General features: G+C 72.2%; 2 protein-coding genes across 3 annotated transcripts; one reads left to right on the forward strand and one right to left on the reverse strand.

The window, feature by feature from the left end:
- Positions 1–5,894: 5,894 nt before the first annotated feature.
- PRR7 (proline rich 7, synaptic) lies at positions 5,895–7,133 on the forward strand. The gene is made up of 2 exons (XM_084295486.1): positions 5,895–6,333; positions 6,463–7,133. Exons 1-2 carry the CDS (start codon positions 6,030–6,032, stop codon positions 6,849–6,851), a joined length of 693 nt encoding a protein of 230 aa, XP_084151612.1. The 5' UTR covers positions 5,895–6,029; the 3' UTR covers positions 6,852–7,133.
- Positions 7,134–7,830: 697 nt separating this feature from the next.
- On the reverse strand, positions 7,831–17,944 carry DBN1 (drebrin 1). Of its 2 annotated transcripts, XM_084295581.1 has the most exons (15): positions 17,816–17,944; positions 13,635–13,690; positions 13,402–13,514; positions 13,160–13,234; positions 12,917–13,063; positions 12,711–12,788; positions 12,467–12,628; positions 12,307–12,360; positions 12,148–12,207; positions 11,899–12,013; positions 10,552–10,693; positions 9,750–9,877; positions 8,398–8,984; positions 8,190–8,292; positions 7,831–8,101 (listed from the first exon to the last, which is right to left on the reverse strand). In XM_084295581.1, the coding sequence occupies exons 1-15, from the start codon at positions 17,899–17,901 to the stop codon at positions 8,031–8,033; spliced, it is 1,977 nt and encodes a 658-aa protein (XP_084151707.1). In that variant the 5' UTR covers positions 17,902–17,944; the 3' UTR covers positions 7,831–8,030. The 2 variants fall into 2 exon arrangements, with proteins under 2 accessions (XP_084151707.1, XP_084151708.1); XM_084295582.1 differs by lacking the exon at positions 10,552–10,693 and having other exon boundaries at positions 9,750–9,881.

Here is a 17,944-nt window from a genome sequence, read left to right on the forward strand (position 1 = left end):
AGGGAGGGATGGTGCCGGCGTGGGCCGAGGCCGGGCTGGAGCAGCTCTGCTGCCACATCCCGTGGTGTCGGAGCGGCGCCGCGGGTTTGGTGTGTATTTATAGCCGTGGGTCTGTACATAGCACACGTCAGTTTTTAATCTATAGGTTGGGGGGGGGGGCCGGCGCTGCCCCCACCCTGTCACAGGCACAAATGTCCTCCTATGGGGGGGAGCGACGGTCCCAGCTTCGTACCGGGGAGTCCTGGGCAAAGGCTTTGCGTGCCTTGAGGTGTGAAAACATCTCATCCCGGACCCTTTGGGCCCTGCTGAGGCGTCCCTGGCTCCAGAGGAGTCCATTGCTCAGCCCCGAGGCGCGGGGATCTCCTGTGCCCAAGCGTCTCCCATTGCCTCCTGGCAGCAGAGCGTCCCTGCCTCATCCCCGCTTCCCTGCCTGCCTCCTCCTGCCTCCTCCCTCAACGTGCTGCTGGCTCCGGGAGCTGCTCCTGGCCCCCTCAGCCCGCTGGCAGCCCGCCTGCAGCACCCGCTGGGAAGGTAGAGCCCCAAGGGTCGCTCCCCTGCGTGGTGCGGGGTGGCCCCAGCGCGGTCCCACCAGCTCCGTGCTCGCTGCGGGCAGTCCCTCGGGACGGCAGCGTACGGGGCCGTGGTCTTGGGGTGCAGAGGGAGCACCCCTCGAATCCTCCAACCTGTGGGAGCCAACGTGGCTGTGCCCAAGGGCGTAGCTGGTGGGACCTGAGCCCCCACAGGGGTCCTGCGTGTCCCCGGGGAGCACCACGAGGCTCAGCACAGCCCCCCTGCCCCTGTCCCGCTCGTCCTGTCCCGTCTCGTGCATGTTTGTCCTGCCGTGTCCCTAGCAATAACCGGTCTGTGTGTGTGTCTGTCTGTGTGTACGTCTGTGCTGCCGCCCCCCTGCTCCTTCTGAGCCAGGCCCCGCGGGTGGGCTGAGCACCTACTTGGACCTGTGGTATCATTCGCTTGCCTTGCACTAAAGTTTGGAAATATTTAAATTTTTAACCTTCGCGTTAACGCGTGTCATTTGCCGCGCCGCGTGCTGCTGCCACGGCGAGGGGTGGGGGGGGAGGCAGAAAGAAGGGCGTGCAGGGTTTCAGGGGGGTGCTGGCTGGTGCTGTAGGGCTGAGAGGGGAGGCCCCGTGGCCTTGTACCCATTGCCAGTGGCCGTGGGCTCTGCTGGTGCTCCCGGCGTGCAGAGGTGGTGCTGAGCACCGGGGACTGTGGGTGGCCCTCGGTGGCTTCTCCAGGGTGGTTTGAACGCTTCAGGGGTGTGACAGGTACACAGCTTGGTGCCATGGGGTGTCCCAGGGGGCTGCTGTGGTCCCCTTTGGGGCAGAATCCCCTGCTTGCCCTCAGCACAGCCCCTCCAGGGCACGGTGCAGCCCCCGGTGTGCGCAGGGGCCGAGCTGTGCTGCTGCCCCCATACCCACGGGTGGCATCGCCACGGCTCCACGTGTGGAAGGGGACACCCAGGGCCTGGCACGGGGCTTGGGGCCGGCAGAGCCGCCGGGAATGGGGACACCGAGGGTGGCAGCCTGGCCTGGGAGAGGGTCGGGGCCGTGCAGGGTGGGCCGGGAGCCCGGTGCCGGTGGCGGGGCCGTCGGCAGCCTGGTGCGCAGCGCGGGGCGGCCGCGCACAGCTGCACAGGGATGAGAATAGCAAGTGCGGCCGGGTAGCTAGGGAACAGTTGCCATGGGAGCGGGCCGAGGAGGAGTTCTCACACTCGGAGGGGGCATCTTGGGGTAAAATCCAGGAATTTGCTGCAGCCGTGGAAGGAAGGAAGGCAGGGCGGGGGGATGGGGAGCGATGGGGAGAGCTTGCGCCCGTGGCAGCGGTCAGGGCTGGGCCTGGTGCCATTTGGGCACTGCCTGGGCTGCAGCAACCAAGCACGGGGGGTCCCAGTGTCACCAGCACGATGCTGGGGATGGGCACCACGGCTCCTCAGGTGGGGCTGGGGGCTGGGAGCACAGGGCCAAGCCCCAGGAGGGCACGGGAAGGGCTCTGCCTCGCCCAGCGGTGCCCTAACCCCAAAAACCAGGGGTCCCGTGTCCCTCTCCGTGTCCCTGCAGGCAGGGAGCAGCGTGTGCCCTATGTGCTGCTGTAGGGCCACTGGAAAATGCCCGGCTGGGGACGTTCCCAACCCCATCCAGGGCACATGGGGCCCACGGCTGAGCCTCGTGGAGGGGTGTGGGGGGGTACTGAGCACCCCGGGCCCTGCCCCGAGCCGTGGGGCTGTGGAGGCAGCGCCGCACACACGATTTTCAGGGGTGAAGGATGCTCTCAGCTGTTGCCTGGGCAACAGCTCCTCCTCCGGCCCACCATGTGGCTCGGGGAGCGCTCCCCCGCCTGCCTCCCCCCGCCGCCGCCGTGGGGAAGGCAGCTCCCGGCCCCTGGCGCTGGTGGGGCCGGAGGCCGGGCTCCCACCGCCCGCGGGGTGCCCGCTGCCCACCCGCTCCCCTCGGCCTGACGATGCCTCCCGTGCCCCCCGCCAGCCCCTCGCTCGTGCCCACGGGGAGCGCCGCGGCCCCCCTGCATGGCCGCAGCCCCCTGCCCACCCCGCCAGCCGCTCGGGCAACCCCGCAAGCGCCGCCGAGCTGGCCTGGCCGCGCTGCCGCGCTCTGAGGGCACACCGCAGGACACGAGGCCCAGCGAGGTGAGTCGGGGACGGAGCGAAAGGGGCCGGAGGGATGAGGCCAGCACGGTGCCGAGGCCGGGACGTGCCACGGATCCGCTCTGCCCAGCCGGGCACGGCGATGGTGGCATGGGGCTGTGCTGCCAGGAGGAATTCCCTCGGGCGGGCGCCCGCCGCCCTGCCCACGGGGAGGAAGCGGTGGCGGGGTCACAGCCTGCACCGGCACCCCCGCAGGGTGTCACCGCCGTGTCACCGCCTCGTGCTCGGGCTCTGGGCACCCAGAGGGCACGGCGGCCCCGGGGCTGGCACGGCTCCTGCCCGGTGCCCACGCTGCTGCTGCTCCCGTTCGAGCCATGCGGTGCCGGGGCAGCAGCCGGGCGCATGGATGGCAGAGCCCTCGCCCCCGGTGTGGCCGTGACAGCGGCTTGGACACCGCAGGGAACATCTGGTGACATCTGCCCGATGGCACAGGGCCAGGGGGGAGCCCCAGTGCAGGGGGATGAGCGCTTGGGCTGGGTCAATGGGGGGCAACGAGGGGGACGGGGCAGCGCAGGGACCCCCAGGGTGCCACCTCTGACCTTCAGGGCCACGCTGGCACCCTCTGCCCGGCACAGACACGTGTCCTCCTGCACGGCACCACCGTGCGCCCCATCATCGGGTGGGGGGGCCGGGGCTGGTGCCCCCGCAATGCCACTGTCCCTGCGTGGCCACCACCCTGGAGCCATCTCCAGTTGTCACCCCCTGCCACCCCAGGGGCTGGGTGACCACCGGCCGGGGCCATCACCCCCCCAAGGACCGTGCGGGTCACCGGGGGGGATCCCCAGCCCCCCCCTCTCCCGGAGGCTCCCCCCCCGGCTCGGGGGATGCCGCGGCCACCACGCCACCGGGATCCCGCGGCCGTGCCCGTGCGCCCCCCCCCCCCCCGCCCCTCTCCAACCTCCCCCACGCCTCAATCCCCGCCGCTATCCACGGGTCCCGGTGCGGGGGCTCCGAGGGGGGGCCCCCACCGGCTCCGGGCCTCCCGGGTCCCTCCCCGAACCGAGGGCGGGGCGCAGCGGCGGGGCGGGAGCCCGGGCGGGGCGGTGCGCGGCGGCGGCGGCGGCGGCGCGGGAGCGCTCACCGGAGACAAAGGCAGCGCCGGGAGGCGGCGGCGGCGCCGCGCACCGGGCGCGCACCGGGCTCCCCCCCCTCCTCTTTTTCCCCGTCCCCCCCCTCCCCACCGCCGCCGCCCTATGGAGCCGCCGCCGCCGCCCGCTGCTTGAGCCACGTGCGCCGCCGCCGCCGGTAACGGGAGCCGCGGGGGGGGGGGGGGGGGAACGGGCGCGGCGCCCCCGCCTGTTGCGCGGAGGGGAGGGGAGAGGAGGGGAGCGGGGCCGGGGCGGGGGCGCGCGGGGCCGTGGCCACCGGGAACCGGGGGCCGCCGGGGCGGAGGCGGAGGCGCGCGCACGGCGCGTCCCCGGGGCGCGCGCGCGCCCCCCCCTCCTCTTCCCCGCCGCGGCGGAGGCGCGCGCGCGCGCTCTCTCCGTGGAGGGGGGAGGAAGAGGAGGAGGAGGAGGAGGAAGGGGGGGGGCAGCTGCCGCGCCCGGCACCGGGAGCAGGGAGGTCCCCGCCGGGTGTCCCCATCCCGGCACCGGGGCACAGGCCGCGGGCAGCGGGGGGGGATGGAGAGAGGGAAAGGGGGAATGGGGGGGCTCGGCTCGGTGCCTGCCACCCCCCGGCCGGGACCGCGTGGGTGTCCCTGGCACCCCGAGCCCACGCGCCCCCGCTCCCCAAACGCCCCTGACACCCCCAGCCCCGATGTCCCCCCTCCAGCGCTATCCCTGGCTGCGAACGCCCCCGGTCCCCAAGTGCCACCAGCCCTCACTGTCCCCAGCCTGGCCGTGACACTGGCTCCTGAGCCACCGCCACCACCCGCACGGTGTCCCCGTCCGTGCTGGCAGCGGGGACCCTGTTGCAGCCGGGGCCGGCGAGCTCTGCCCGCACCGTGCTGGCCTTGGCCAGCAGCTTGGGGAGCCCCAGCGATGGGCCCCGCTCCCCAAAAAAACGCCGCCTCCGCCCCCGCCTTGGCACGCCGGAGCAGCCCCCGCCGCACGGAGGGGGGACGCCGGAGCGTGGCTCCCCAGCCCCTTCCTTCCCCTGCCCTCCTTCCTTCCGGCTCGGCACGGCCCCGCTGCCCTGCCCGTTTCCCCTCCGGCCTCCCCGACACGCGGCGTCCCCGCCGTGGTCCCCTCTCCGCGGGCACCGTGCTCCAGCCCCGTGCCACGCGGGGACCCCACGGCCCTTCGCCCAGCTGAGGCAGGCGGGAGCAGAGCCACCGTGGTCGCCCTGCCCTCGGCTGCTGCTCGCAATCCTCCCCGCTCCCCGGCGGCGATTGTGTTTTCTCCCACACCACGATAAGAATAATCCTGACGGGTGCTTACGTGCCAGCCTGCAAGCACCCATGGGTGCTGCTCCCCGCTGGCTGATGCGCACAGCCCCCTCCCCCGTCCTTGCCACAGTGCTTGGCTGAAGGTGACCGAGCTGTCACCCTGCCCAAACCCAAGCACCGCGCGGGGGTGACGATCCCACCGCCACCAAACCCCTCCCAAACGTCCCCGAGCTGCCATGCGCTCCCCACAGCCACGAGGTCGCCGATGCCCGCCGTGCACGTGCTCCCGCGTGCCACGTGCCATACACCGTGGCCACTCCAGGGGCACCCCATGGCCCCCCGCTATGGGGCAGCCAGGATGGAGCCACCCAGACACCGCAGCGCATTTTTGGGGTGGGAGGAGGCTGGAGGGCACTGTGTGGCCTCGAAGGCGTCGATGCTGCGGGGCTGCGGCATCCGCCTCCCGCTCCGGGGTGCCCGGCAGCTTTGGGGTGGATGCTAGGATGGGGTGCGGGGGGGGATCCGCAGCCGTGGGGGTGCCGGCGGGGGCGTGCGTGGGGCCGGGCACGGCTCCGGGTGCCGCTGCGCATGTGGAGCGAGTCTCCATGGGAACGGGGCGTCCGCGTCCCCGCCACGCTCACGCTCGCGTCTGTCTCGTTGCAGGGCCCCCCCCCCTCCCAGCCCCGTTCCCCGGCGGCCCCCTCCCAGCGATGGGCAGCGGCTGGGCCGGGACCGCGCCGTACCCGTACCCGTGCCCCCGCCGCCCGCCCCCCGCCCCGCACAGCCAGGCCTGACCCACCCGCTGCAGCCCCCCCGGCTCCATGGCGAGGACGGAGCCCTGACGGCAGGCGCCCACGGGCCAGGAGGAGACGCCGGGCACGGCATGGGGAGCCCCTCGGCCGCCCTGAGAGCATCGGCTCGAGCGCGGGCCCTGCCGCCGCCCTGAGCATCCCGACCCCGACCCCCGAGGGCAGGGAGAAGCGGGGGGGCCTCCCCCCCCGCCAGCCGGCGGCGGCGAAGATGGTGATGTCCCAGGGCACCTACACCTTCCTCACCTGCTTCGCGGGCTTCTGGCTCATCTGGGGGCTCATCGTGCTGCTGTGCTGCTTCTGCAGCTACCTGCGGCGCCGGGTGAAGCGGCAGCAGGAGGAGCGGCTGCGGGAGCAGAGCCTGCGCGCGCTGGAGCTGGAGCCGCTGCACTACGAGGGCTACGGGGGCAGCCCCCCCGGCATCGCCGTCCCCCACCGGCTCCGCATGGAGCCCCACCACCACCACCACCACCACCCCCACATCCCACCCCCGCGGCCCTGGAGCTGCCGGCACGGTAAGGAGCAGCAGCGGGGCGCCGCCGCCTCCGGGGCACCGCCGCGGGTTCCACGCCCGCCTCGCCGGGGAGCCCGGTGGTGGCCGGGGGTCGGCGCTGACGCCGGGGGGGGGGGGCTTTGCCCGGCAGAGTCGGACCTGTCGAAGCCGCCGTGCTACGAAGAGGCGCTGCTGATGGCGGAGCCCCCCCCGCCGTACAGCGAGGTGCTGATGGACACGCGCGGGCTCTACCGCAAGATCAACGCGCCCTTCCTGAGCCACGAGCGGCTGGAGAAGCAGGAGCAGCCCCCCAGCTACAAACCCCTTTTCCTCGACGCCGGCTACGGCTCGGCGCTGCACCTGCCCCGCTCGGCCAGCCCCGGGCCGGCCTGCCCGGACCTTTACCTGCAGGCAGAGTGCTCCCCGCGCATGTTCCCCAGCTGGACGGACTCGGAGCTCAGCAGCAGGGACACCTACGAGCCGGGGCCGTGGCACCTCCCGGTCTCCATGCCCCTCTTCGGCAGGACTACGGCCGTCTAGGGGTGGCCCCGGGGGAGCCGCAGCCGCCCGCGGGTGTCCCCCCCGACGCCGGGGGGGGTTCGGCCACCCGCTTTGCCCCCCGGGGACGCCGTCCCCGTGTCGCGGGCCATCGCCGCCAGCGCGGAAGGGGCTGGTTCCCCGTCTCGCCCCCCCCCCATCCCCTCAACCCGTCCCTTGCCGGCACCCCCGTGGCCAAGGGGGGGGGCCTGGAGCCGGGCTCGGACTCTGCTCTGTTTCTTATTTTGTTTGTTACAGTTTGAGAATAAAAGTTTGTGGATCCGGCTCGCCTCGCCCCCCCCAGGCTGGCGTCGCGGGGCTCCCCGGGGGTGGCAGGGGTCCCGTGTCCCCATCCCCGTCCCCATCCCAGGCCCCCCCCCCAGCAGGCGGCAGCCCCCGTGGGAGTCGCTTTTATTTATTAACATACATCAGCACGCCGCCGTTACAGAACTTGTGCTTTCCAAAAACAGTTACCGAAGGGGGAGGAAGGGGCCAAGCGAGGGGCGAAGCGGGGAGGGAAATGGGGAGGGGGCTCCGGCGGGCAAGCCCTGCGCCCGGGGGGGGGGGGGGGGCTCCTGGCAAGGAGGGGAGGGGGGGAAACCCCACGCCGGCTCCCCACGTCCCCGCAGGGTTTTGGGGCCGCAGCCTCGCCTCGGTAGGGTCACTTTATTGCCATATTCATTTATTATTATTATTATTCCGCTGTTTTTTTTTTTTTTCTGTTTTTTCATTATTTTTTTTTGTCGAAGTCGTGCAAAGTACTGGGGGGTTTTGGGGGGGGAGGGAGGAGGGCGAGAAGAGAAGAGAGGCCCCTATCCCACAGCCGGACATGGGGGGGCTGCACGCGTACCCCATTCCCCCCCCCCCAGTATAGGGAGCCGGGGCGGGTCGGAGAGGGGAGGGGGGCAACTATCGGGGGGGGGTCATGGGGGGGCTGACACGTCTCCTACCGACAACTTAAAAAAGAGAGAGAGAAAGAGAAAGGGGGCAGGGGGGAGCTGTAAAAGGTGCCCCGGGGCGGGGGGCGCTGCGGGGCGGCCCCCCCGGCTCCCACCCGGAGGCCTCATCCTGCGGGGCCCCAGCGGGGAGGGGGCCGGGGCCGGCCCCTGGCCGCGGCCGCTCGCGCCCCAAATCTTGGGGGGCCCGGCTGCGTGCGCCGGCAGCGGGGGGGGGGGCCCAGCCTTACACGCCGCCCCCGAAGCTCTCCTCCTCCTCGGGCAGCGGGTCAGTGTCCCAGCACGTGATGTCGATCTCTGCGGGGACGGGGAGGGGGTCAGGGACCCCCATTATGGGGCCATACACCCCCCCCCCCACCCTGTAACTCGCCTCGTCCCCGCTCACCTGGGGGCTTGTTGTAGAAGACGGGCTGGGGGGCTTTGGCCGACGGCTCCTCGGGCTGCGGCGCCTCCTCCTCCTGGGACTGGCTGAAGTAGCCCTCGCTGGCCTGGGTGTGGGGGGGTGGTTATTGGGGATAAACAGTGCCCCCACGGTCAGGACACCCCACCCCAAAACACAGACACGGTGCCAAGCCCCCCGTCACGGTGCTCACCTGCTCGCCGCGGCCCGGCGTGCCGTCCTTGGGGGCCATCTCCCCGTTGGTGATGAGGGGGGGCTCGTGGCCCGGCCCGGCGTCCTGGTAGCCGAGCCCCGCCGGGTGGGGACCCCCCGCAATGGCCTCCTCTTCTTCCTCCTCCTCCTCCTCCTCCTCTTCTTCTGCTTCCACCACCTCCTCCCTCTCCGCGTCGCAGAAGGTGGCGGGGGGCTCGGGCAGCTCGTCCAGGCTCAGCAGCGGCCCCTCGTCGGGGGCGGCCGGGGGGGGACCCTCGGGGGCGGGCGTGGGGGCGACGGGCAAGGGCCAGGCGGTGGCGGGGCCGTCGCTCTGCCACAGCTCGATGAGGGGCTCGGTGCTGCCCGGCGCCACCGCGGGCTGGGGCTCGGCCGCCGCGGGCAGCGGGGACGGGTCGGTGGGCTCCAGGGTCACCAGGTCCCCCAGGGCGTCAGGGGTTGCCCACGCCGGCCGGGGGTCGGGTTGGTCCCCCGGGGGCTCCGCGGTTTTGTCCTCGGGGCCCGGGAAGGGCCAGTGCTGCTCGGCCACCGCTGGCTCGGCCACCTGGGCGCTGCTGGGGCTTGGGGAGTCTGCAAGGGGACGGGGGGACAGCGGGTCAGAGGGGGCAGAAGTGTCCCTAAGAGGGGCTGGGGGCACCTGGGGACGGGGATGGGGTATTTGGGTTGGGGGATGGTGAGGGGCTGGCTGGGCAGAGAGGGGATTGATGGTATGTGTCTTATAGGGTTTATAGGACATGGTGTGGGGTGAGATGGTCACCTGGGGGTGCAGAGGGAACGGGTGGTGCCTGGTGGGGGTGAGGGGGGGTGGCTGGGAGGTACAGGGAGATGGGGAGGGGACGGGGAGGGAAAGAGGTGCAGAAGGGAAAGCAGGGATGCAGGAGGGGTGTGAAGGAGCCAGCAGGGATGCAGCAGAGGGACAGCAGGGATGTAGGAGGGGTGCAGCAGAGATGGCCAGGGTGTACGGGGGGGCGAAATGGAGTGGGGACAGTGGGGATGGAGGCAGGGATGGGGATGCAGCAGGGATGGGGATGCAGCGGGGATGTTCTGCGGGATGCACCGGGTATGGTGGGGATGCACCGGGGGGATGCACCGGAGCTGGGAGGGGTGCACGGGGGACGCAGCAGACACGTGATGGATGCAGCAGCGACGGCGGCGGGGAGCAGCGGACGCACGGGGGACGCACGGGGGACGCGGCGCAGACGGCGGGGACGCGGCCGAGCCGCAGGGGACCCAGGGGCAGCAGGGGATGCACCGGGGACACACACACACACACACACACAGACGGGGCTGTGGGGTCTGTGGGGCCGTGGGGCAGCCCGCCAGCCCCTCGCCCACCTTTGGGCGTTGCTGGCGTCTCTTCGGCCGAGCCGCGGGCGCCCTGCTGGCCCAGCGGCGTGGAGGCCGGGCTGGACTCGCAGGGGCTGCAGCCCGCTGCCGAAGCCTTTCGGTAGGCGTCCGACTGGCTGCCTGCGGACAAGGGGAGACACGGCTTGGGGTGGGGGGCACCCGGATAGGGAGGGGGACCCAGCGCCCCGGGGCCGCCCACGCTCCTGCCCCACGCCAGCCCGGCCAGCGGGTGTCCGACGCGCGCCGCCACCTACCTGCCGCCGCCTCGTCGCCCTCCTGCGGAGCAGCGGGGAGGCACCCATGGGTGCTGCGAGCCCCCCGAGCCCGCCCCGGGTGTCCCCACACAGCCGCAGCCCCCATCCCTGCCGCAGCACACGCTGGCCCTGCCCGCATGCCGCCCCGGCGCAGCCTCTCCTCGCCGCAGGCACCGCGCTGTGCCCGCTCTCCCCCCACGGCCGGGGGGCACAGCCCCACGTGGCCCCTCCGGCCCCACAGGCACGGTCCTGAGCACGGCCTCGTCCATCCCTCGCTGCCCCACAGGCACTGCGTCACCTCCCCGGGCACGGCTCTGCCCTGTCCCCGTTTGTCCCCCGGGCACAGCCTGTCCCACGGGGCTGCCCCGGCCATACGGGGCGCACGGCCCCCTCGGGGTGCCTGCGGGTGGGTGCTGGCTCAGCCGTCGGTCCCACGGCTCCGTCCTCGTGCCCCAAGCCCAGTGCGTGGAGGGGTTGGGGAGGGGTGCGGGGCCCGGCCCCGGGGGGGACTGCGTGCCCGGGGGGCTCCCAGCTACCTACATGGGAAGAAAGAGGAGAGATTTGGGGTGCGGTGGCAGGAGATATAGGGGAAAGGGGTCCGCGGGGGGGAGGAGGAGGAGGAGGAGGAGGAAGGCGGCCCACTGTCAGCTGTCTTTATGAAAGGACAGTGCAGACGACCTGCCGAGAGAAAGAAAGACAGACAGACAGACGGACGGAGAGAGAGAGAGCAGAGAGATGGGTCAGTCCCTGCTCGGCGGGGCCGGGGCACCGGGGCACCGGGATGGAAAGGACGGGGAGGGGGGAGGCAGCACTGACAGCGGGGTGGAGGACGGCGGGACAGCAGGACAGCAGGACGGCAGGACGGCAGGACAGCAGGACAGCAGGACAGCAGGACGGGAGGCAGCACCAAGTGGCCGGGTGGGGAGAGAGGCCAGGACACAGCCACAGGACACGGGGCCCTTCTGTTCGCTCAGGCCCCGCACGGCCCCACAGCACGGCCCCACAGCACAGCCCACAGCACGACCCCACAGTGCGCACATGGCTCCAAGGCACGGCCCCACGGCAAGAACACACAGCACAGCCCCACGGCACAGCCCCACGGCACAGCCCCACGGCACAGCCCGACCCACAGCACAGCCCCACAGCGTGGCCCCACAGCCGGCGGCACCCACCCCAAGAACAGCCAGCCCCTGCCCTAAAGCCACAAGCGGAGCCCCAGGGCTGCACCCCGCACCGCAGGGCAGCCCTGACCCCATGGGGCACCCCCTGCCAGCCACCCCCACCCCACGGCGAGCCCTCGGCAGGGCCAGCCCCACTGCCAGGGCCAGCTGGCAGCACCCAGACCCCAAAAAGAGGCGCCCTGCCCCGTTGTACACACTCATCCTGGCACCGGGGGCCCTGGGGCGGGTGCAGCACCACAGGGCACACGGGGTGCCCTAAATGCACTCAGCCGGGGGCACACCAGGTGCCCCATTGCTGCCCCCCTGCCCCAGCCCCACCGCTGCCCTTTGTAGCTCTCAGAGCTTCCTTCCCAAGCCACCGCCCGGTCCCCAAGCTGCCCCCACAGCCGGACCCCGTCGCCACCCCGTGTGCCAGCAGACGGGTGGGCAGAGGGCACCCAGCAGCGAGCGGGATGAGGGATGAGCCCCCCCCCTCGTTGCAGCACCCCCCTGGAGGCGCAAGAAGACGCGAGGCCACCCGAGGAGCCGTGGCGGTGCTGAGCAGGGTGACCGCAGCCATACCCCCAAAACCCAAACCCACAGCCAAAGGGACAGCAGAGGGGACGCCCCATCCCTCTGCGACACGGCGAGCTGCGGGCGCCCCGGTGGCACCGCACTCACCTGCTCTATGCGCCCCCCCCCGTGTCCCCCCCAGCCCCTCACCTGTCCTGTGGCTGCCCGGTGAGATGGCGTCGCTGCTGCCCGATGCCACCCGCTCCTGCTGCTTGAAGAAGTCCCGGGGGTTGTCGGGTCGCTGGGCGATGATGGCAGCGGCCTCCTGCGGGGAGGGGGCAGGCTGAGACCCGCATCCCGTGGGGGGGGCACCCCCGGCCGGGCAGATTTGCCCCGCTCCAGGTCCCATCCAGCTTGGGGAGCGGAGACGGGCGCCGGGCAGGGCGCTGCTGCGCTCACCTCCACCTCCGACTCCGATTTCCGCAGCTGCTGCCTGTCGTCCTCCTCTTGCTGCTCCCCCTGCGACGAAACGCCACCGTCACCGCCACCTCCGGCACTGCCACCCCCCGGCACCGCCACCCCCAGAGCCCCCATCCCCGTCCCCACGGAGGCACTCACGAAGATGGACTGCTCCTTCAGGCGCTGCCGGGCCTCCTCCGCCTCCATGCTCTGCTGCTTCCTCCTGCCAGGGGGCACGGGAGCGGGGCTGAGCGCTGCCACCGCCACCCGTCCCCGTCCCCATCGGGGCCCAACGCCCACACGGCCACCCCAAATCCACCCCCCCGTGCCTGTGCTCCTCGATCTGCTCCTCGCGCTCCCGGTAGCGCCGCTCCCGCTCCTCCTGCTCCAGCCTCTCCTGCTCCATGCGCTCCTGCTCGAACCGCAGCCGCGCGTCCAGCGCCTTTTTCCGCTCCTCTTCCTTGCGCAATTCCTCCTCTTTCTGCGGGGACGGGGTCGGGATGGGGCCGTCAGCCTGGCCCGGGGGACATCCCGTACCCAGCACCCACCGCCGCTGCCCCGACCTTGGCCTGTTCCCAGAACTGCTCCCGGTTGAGCCGCTTCATCTCCACGGTGGCGTCGGTTTTCTGGTAGCTCGTGCCCTGGGACGGAGCAGAGTCAGGGGGGGTGGCTGGGACCAGCGAGGGGAATACGAGTAAGCGGCACGGGGGGGGGGCAGACAGAGCCTGGCCTGGCCAGTGGGGCGATGCCACCACCCGGGGGACATTACCACGGGCTCGGCGTTCTCGTCCTCCCGCAGCCGCAGGCGGTGCAGCACGGGGCTGGAGACGCGGGCCAGCCCGTTGGAGAGCCGCTGCCCGATGGCCCCCGGGTCGATGTCCTCCACGCTGCTGGCGTTGACGATCACATCCACGCCCTGGGGGCGAGACCCGTCAGAAACACCCCCCCGGCCGTCACCACGAGCTCCCCAGCATGAGGTGTCACCACCGCCCCCGTCCCCGTTGTCACCCACCTGGAAGAACTCGGCGATCTTGGCCACGTGGCTGGCACAGGCGCACTTGCGGGCGTCGGGCACGTCCTCGCCCACCTGGGGTGGCCAGAGGGGAGCTGAGACAGGGGCAGAGCCGAGGGGGGGGATCCCACATGCCCCCCACCCCGCTGACATTCACAGGGCACCCGCACCCCTTCTCCTGTATCACCTGTGCTGTTATAGGACCCCTGGTGAGGGGGTGCCCGCGCGCTCCCCCTACTCACCCAGTTGACGAGGACATATTTGGGGAGCACGGCCTGGGGGTCCTTGACGCTGCAGAAGCCGTACATCACCTTCTGGATCTCAAAGTGGCCGGAGAGCTCCAGCAGACCCCCTCCTGGCAGGGCACACGGCACCCCCAGCTCACATCCACCCGGCACCGGGACCCCCGGCCGGGATGGGCGCTGGGGAGAGCGGAGCCGGGCGCAGGGGACAAGGACGAGGATGAGGATCTTACCTCCCGACGCTGCCAGCTTCAGGTCATCGGAGCCATCCTCGTACGTGTAGAGGGCCCTAGGGAGGCAGAGAGGTGAGATATGGCCCCGCACAGCCATGGGGAGCAGGGGGCAGGCTCCTCGCCTCCCCCTCCTGGTACTGGTGACACTGAGAGCGGGGCAGGGACAGGTCCCGGGGACAGTCCCTGAGGTGTCCCCAGGGTGCCCCAAGCCCCCATTGCCCATCAGCACCACGAAGGGCCTGGCTGCCCCATAGGCATGGTGCACATGGGGCACTGCAGAGCAGGGGCTGGGCACTGCCCCTGCCCCCGGGATTTAGGGCAGGGCCCTTTTCCCCCCTTACATCCATGGGGTGAGGTCCCGAGGATGGGGACAGAGGGGGCACGGGGCCCAGCCGGGTGCCACCACCCATCCCGCAGCACCCCCAGCTCCCCACACAACCCCTCCCCGACCCCCAGCCCTATGGGGACGGCCGGCTTTGGGGCCAGCCCCGCGCCCTGACGGGGAACTCGGGGCCGCTCACGTTCCCGGCTGCGTGAGCCGCCGGCCCGCCAGGCTCCAGGCCGGGGGAGGACGCCGGAGCTCCAGCAGCAGCAGCAGCAAATCAATGTGCCGCCGGGGTGTGATGGGGCCGTCATGGAGACCGTTCCTTGGAAACCGTTCACCGAGGCTGGGAAAACCCCCTCGTGCCCCCGCCGAGCCCCACAGAGCCCCCCCACGGGGCTCCGCAGCCCCTCCGCCAGCCCTCGCGGCCCCCCCCCCGGCGCAGGCAGCGGGCTATGGGGTGGGGAATGGGGGGGAAGGAGGACGCGTGCGGGATGGGTCCGGGGCGGGTGGGCGAGGGATGGAGGTTGCCATGCAACCAGCATCCTCCGTCGCCACGGCAACCCCCCCCCCATCCCAGCTGGGATGCAGCTCGCCCCGATGACGAGGTGATTAGCGGAGGGGAGCGGGGGAGGCAGGCAGGCAGCGGGGGCCTGGCGGGCGCCCAAACCCGCCACCGTCACGCGCTGCTCCCGGGGAGCCCGTGCCGGACCCTACCCCTCTACCCGCGTCCCCTCGGTCCCCATCCCAAATCCATTCCCCCCCCCGACAAAGGCAGGAGGGCGGCTGTGCCGATCGGCATGGCGGCACCCAGGCGGTGCTCGCCCGGTGCCAAAATCCCTGCGGTGCTGGGAAAGGGCAAATTCATCGGGGCTGGCGGCTTCCAGGAAGGGGAGGGGATGGGGATGGGATGGGGATGGAGATGGGATGGGGATGGAAATGGGATGGGGATGGGGAGCAGGCAGCCCCCCACGAGCAGAGCCAACCCCGCACCGGAGCCACCCGACTCCATCCTGGCCCCTTCCAGCCGAGAAAGGAAGGGAATTTAGGGCCATGCCTAACAAAAGAGGGGAAAACAGGCCTCCCTCCTCACCCCGCACCCCCGTTGTCCCCGGTCTCCCCCAGCCCCGCTCCCGCAGCAGAGCCACAGATAATTGCACCAACAGGATTGCCTTTAATCCTCCCGGCCAAATCCCGCTAATCGGGCTGGGGGCAGCCGGGCGGCCGCGCGGCGCGGTCCGCAGTGCCTCTGCGCCGGGGAAAGGCAACAAAAACAGCCCCGGCCCCGCTTCTTCCCCTGGGATTGGGGTGGGAGATGCAGTTTTGGGGGTGCTGCAGTTCCCGGGGGTGGGTTTGGGGTTGCAGGCAGGAGCTGGGGGCTCTAGGAGCGGGATGCAAAAGGAGGGCACAAGTAGGGCGCAGCCAAGGTGTCGCTGCTGGGGCAGCCGTGTGGGTGCTGGGGCACCCAGTGCCCGCCCCCCCCGGCCCCAGGACCCCCCCACGCAGGGTGATGCCCGAGCTGGGTGCTGCTGCCAGCACCCAAGGGTGCTCGCGGGGCATCTGGGGCTTAGCAGGGGCCTGCCACCCTGGGTATCACCCCCAAAAAGGCCCCGTCCTCGCTCTGGGATGGACAATCTGAGTGATCCCAGCCCTGTAGGGCCAGCAGCAGCTCTGGGAACCCAAAAACATCACCATGAACCCAGGCAGCGGGGACCAACCCCACAAGGATGGTTCGGGCTGCAGCGGGCAGCCCCGACCCCATCCAGGGGCTGCAATCCCCCCGCCAGGTCCCCGCAGCTTCCCCAGCCCCTTCCCAGGGCTCTTGGATCCCCCCTGGGTGCAAGGGGGCAGGCAGGGAGGGGGTGATCGTGGCCAGGGGACCCCATCGCTGCTGGAAGGGGGGGGGAAGAGGAGCCTGCTGCCTTCCCGCAGCACCCATCACCCGCTGGTGCAGCACCCATGGGTGCCGGCACCCAGTGTCCACGTGGCCACCTGCCCCCCGTGCCGTGTCCGGAGGGGGTGGGGGGCGCCCCGTCCTGCCTGCCCCAGCCCGGGCACATGTGTTTCCAATGTGGCTGCGAGCTCCAGGGAGTCGGCGTGCTCAGAAAGCAGCACCAAATTCCTTTCCTATCGAGTAATGGGCCCCAGCAGCCTCCGCGAGGCCGGGCAGGGGGAGGGGAGGCTCGGACCCTCCAGGACTGGGCTCGGGGGCAGGCTTGGGGGTGGGAGGGGAAGGGAGGGGGGGGGGGAAATCCCAGACTAAACATCCCGAGGCCGCGGGGATCCCGGCATTCCCCAGAGCCAGCGCTGCCGCCGCCGCACCGCACACTCGGGTGCAGTGTCCTCGCAGCCCCGGCTCACCCCGCTTGGTGCCACCGTCGGGGAACGGTCCCCACGGTCCCCAAACAACGTGTGTGTGTCCCCCCCAGCACCGCTCCCCACCCCACACCCAGGGTGGGCACCGGCACCGGGCCCTGCAGCGGGGATGCTGCTGGCACCGGGCGCCGCGGGTGACCGCGGGCTGGGGAAGGACGGGGCGAAGCTCAGCCTCGAGGACGGAGGCCGTGGGGGCTCGGTGATGGAAGGGGGGGGCCCGGGCTCCTCCGCTCGCCTTTCCCGGGAGCCGTTTCTGCTGCTCTCAGCAGCTTTGGCAGGGAGGGATCCTTTGCGGCGGATGCCGGGAAGCGGGATGCACCCGGGGCTGACAGCTGCCTCCTGGCTGGTGCCACGCACCGCATTCGGCCACCAGCGGGGCCACGGGGACCCCGGGGCTGGTGGGGAGGGGGCTGTGCCCGTGCCCCCCCCCCCAGCCCAGGATGCAGCCGGCCGGGGAGCAGCGCACAGCACCCCGCTGAGCCCCTGGGTGCCTGCAGCACCCACTGAGGGGACAACAAGGGGGTCCCGGGGGTCAGCCCCGGTGCTGGGGGCTGGAGGCAGCGGGGCTGCGGTGGGAGATGCCCCCCGACGGCTCCGGGATCAGGGCTGCAGTGGGTTTGGGGGCTGCAGCGGGGCCTGGAGCTGCTGGGCCTGCAGCATGGGGTTGCCAGAGCATTTGGGGTGCAGCCGAGCACCCCAGGGTGCCCCCAGCCCCAGCCCCGGCTCGCTGCAGCACGGCCCCGGGGTGACCCAGCACGGCCCTCCCGGGGACCCGGCACCCACGGGCACCCCGGGGGCTGCGGGGAGCGGGACCAGCAAAACCGGGGGGGTCCCCAGCTCCCTCCCGACCACAGGCCTGGCTCCACCGGGGCCGGGCGGGGGGCGTCCCACCCCACCCCACCCCATCCCAGCACCGGGCTCGCAGACAATAGCGAGGATCCGCCGCATCCCGGTACCGGGCCCGGCAGCGGGGGGACCCCCGGGCCTGTCCCCACGCACGGTACCGGCGGGGAAAGGAAGGACGGGGAGATGGAGGGGGGGGGTGAAACGGACCGGGGAGCGGGTGGGGGGGGCCCGTCCGTGCCCCCACGTGCCGGCGGGGCGCAGACAAAGCGGGGCCGCGCCCGGCGCGCTGCGGGCACCGGGCAGGTGCGGGCACCGGGGGGGCGGCGGGGCCGGGCACACCCCCTCCGCCGCCCCGCCGGCCCCGCCCGCCTTTGTGTGCCGGGGCTGCCGGCCCCTCCCGGTCCCCTCCCGGTCCCCTCCCGGTTCCCTCCCGGCGGCTGCAGGTGGCGGGGGGCGACGGGGGCGCGGCCCCGGTGGCGGCGGGGACGCGCTCTCGGTGCCACCGGGCGGCTCCGTGCGCACAAAGGGGGGCCCCGGCGGCGATGGGGGAAAAAGGGGGAAGGGGGAAAGGGGGGTGGGGGACACACACACACACACACACACAAAGGGGAGGCGGCGGCGGCGGGGGCGCGCTCACCAGTCGGTGGGGCTGTCCTCGCCGATCACGTCCTGGTAGGAGGCGAGCAGCTCCAGGCGGTGCGCCGCGAAGCCGACGCCAGCCATGGCGGGGCCGGGATGCTGCCGGGGGACCGGAGGGACCGGCCGC

Source organism: Netta rufina (genome assembly GCF_964035555.1).
Source record: "Netta rufina genome assembly, chromosome: 14".
Taxonomy (NCBI): Eukaryota; Metazoa; Chordata; class Aves; order Anseriformes; family Anatidae; genus Netta; species Netta rufina.